Source organism: Octopus bimaculoides, chromosome 11, assembly GCF_001194135.2.
Source record: "Octopus bimaculoides isolate UCB-OBI-ISO-001 chromosome 11, ASM119413v2, whole genome shotgun sequence".
NCBI lineage: Eukaryota > Metazoa > Mollusca > Cephalopoda > Octopoda > Octopodidae > Octopus > Octopus bimaculoides.
The window spans coordinates 74714830-74716351 of record NC_068991.1 but is presented as its reverse complement, the minus strand read 5'-3'; the positions used below and the strand labels follow the sequence as shown (position 1 = coordinate 74716351).

The following is a 1522-nucleotide window of genomic DNA, read 5'->3' as shown; positions in this document are numbered from 1 at the left end:
ACACACACACACACACACACACACACACACACACATATACACATATATATATGACAGGCTTCTTTCAGTCTCCGTCTAAAAATCCGCTCACAAGGCTTTGGTTGGCCCGAGGCTATAGTAGAAGACACTTGCCCAAAGTGTCACGCAGTGGGGACTGAACTCAGGAATAACAGTAAAACATAAACACACACATACTACAGTCATTATCATCATTTAACATCCACGTTCCATGCTAGCATGGGTGGGACAGTACCACAAGAGCCAGCCAGGTCGAAGCCTGCACCAGACTTCGTGACTGTTTTATCAAGATTTTTACAGCTAGATGCCCTTCCTAACACCAACCACACAGCAGAGTGGACTTTGTGCTTTTTATGTGGCACAAGTACAGGCAAGGTCAGTTTTGGCAAGGTTTATACAGTTGGATGCCCTTCTGAACACCAACCACCACTTTACAGGAGGTGATGATGAAAAGGTTATAGTGGGACAGATACAGGTGTCTAAGGTTACCTGGCCAAAGAGAGAAAGATCAGGAATGAGCAGTATAAGAAAGTATTATTTTCCACTCTGACCATTGACTCCAAATAATGAACATGTCAGGGGTTCTCTTAAGACTTATGGTAACATATAAACATATTCATGTTAGCAATAACAAAGGAAAACAATAGAAGACCATAAAACTTACCTGAGCGACAACCTCATGAGAAATTAGTTTTTGTATAGAAGACAATCCAATCTGTACTAGCTTTGAATGCTTTGTTTCACATCCCATAATAAATGGCCGCACCAAATCTGTACTGACAGATTGTAAACCTACAAAAGGAATGGAAAAACACAAAACATCTGAGATAAGTTTCAAAAGATGAAAGGTTGTGAGGTTACTAAGTTTGCTTTGCAACCCTATGGTTTCAGAGTGGGTCTCACTGTGTGGCATCTTGGACACGTGTTTTCAATTATAGCTTTGGGCAGACCAATGTCTCATGATAGAAACTGTATTGATGCCCAAGTGAAATCGTAGCTGTGACAGGTGCTGGTGACATGTAGAAGCACCTGTCCTGGTGACACATGAAAGGCACCCACTACACTCGGAAGGGAATCCAGCTGTAGAAACCAAGCCAGAGTCAGACTGAATCCTGGTGCAGCTCCCCAACTTGAGCAAAACGCTTCATCTCATGTAGCTGCAGTTCACTCAATTTTAAAAGGGTGACCCTGCGATGGACCAGCTCTCTGTTGACCTCTGCCCACCTGGCCAGCAGAGTGGCATATTTCAAAGGCTAAAATAATGCAAAGCAAATTGCAGCCAGTAATATATAATAGCATCCAATAGTCTGGTCGATCATGTGATCACATGATGCGTGTGTGTGTGTGTGTGTACACACATGGTTCCAGGTTCAATCCCAGTGCGTGGTACCTTCAGCAAGTGTCTTCTACTATAGCCTCAGGCCGGTTTGTGAGTGGATTTGGTAGATGGAAACTGAAAGAAGCCCGTCATATATATATGTATGTATGTATTTGTGTGTCTGTC

General features: G+C 43.0%; 1 protein-coding gene across 1 annotated transcript in view; it reads right to left on the bottom strand.

Moving 5' to 3' along the window:
• LOC106883236 (protein MON2 homolog) overlaps positions 1-1522 on the bottom strand; it is a 690047-nt gene that overhangs the window by 658915 nt on the left and 29610 nt on the right. Inside the window, exon 4 of the mRNA XM_052972014.1 lies at positions 683-810. Coding sequence (XP_052827974.1) covers positions 683-810 — 128 coding nt within the window. The remainder of the gene's footprint in view (positions 1-682; positions 811-1522) is intronic.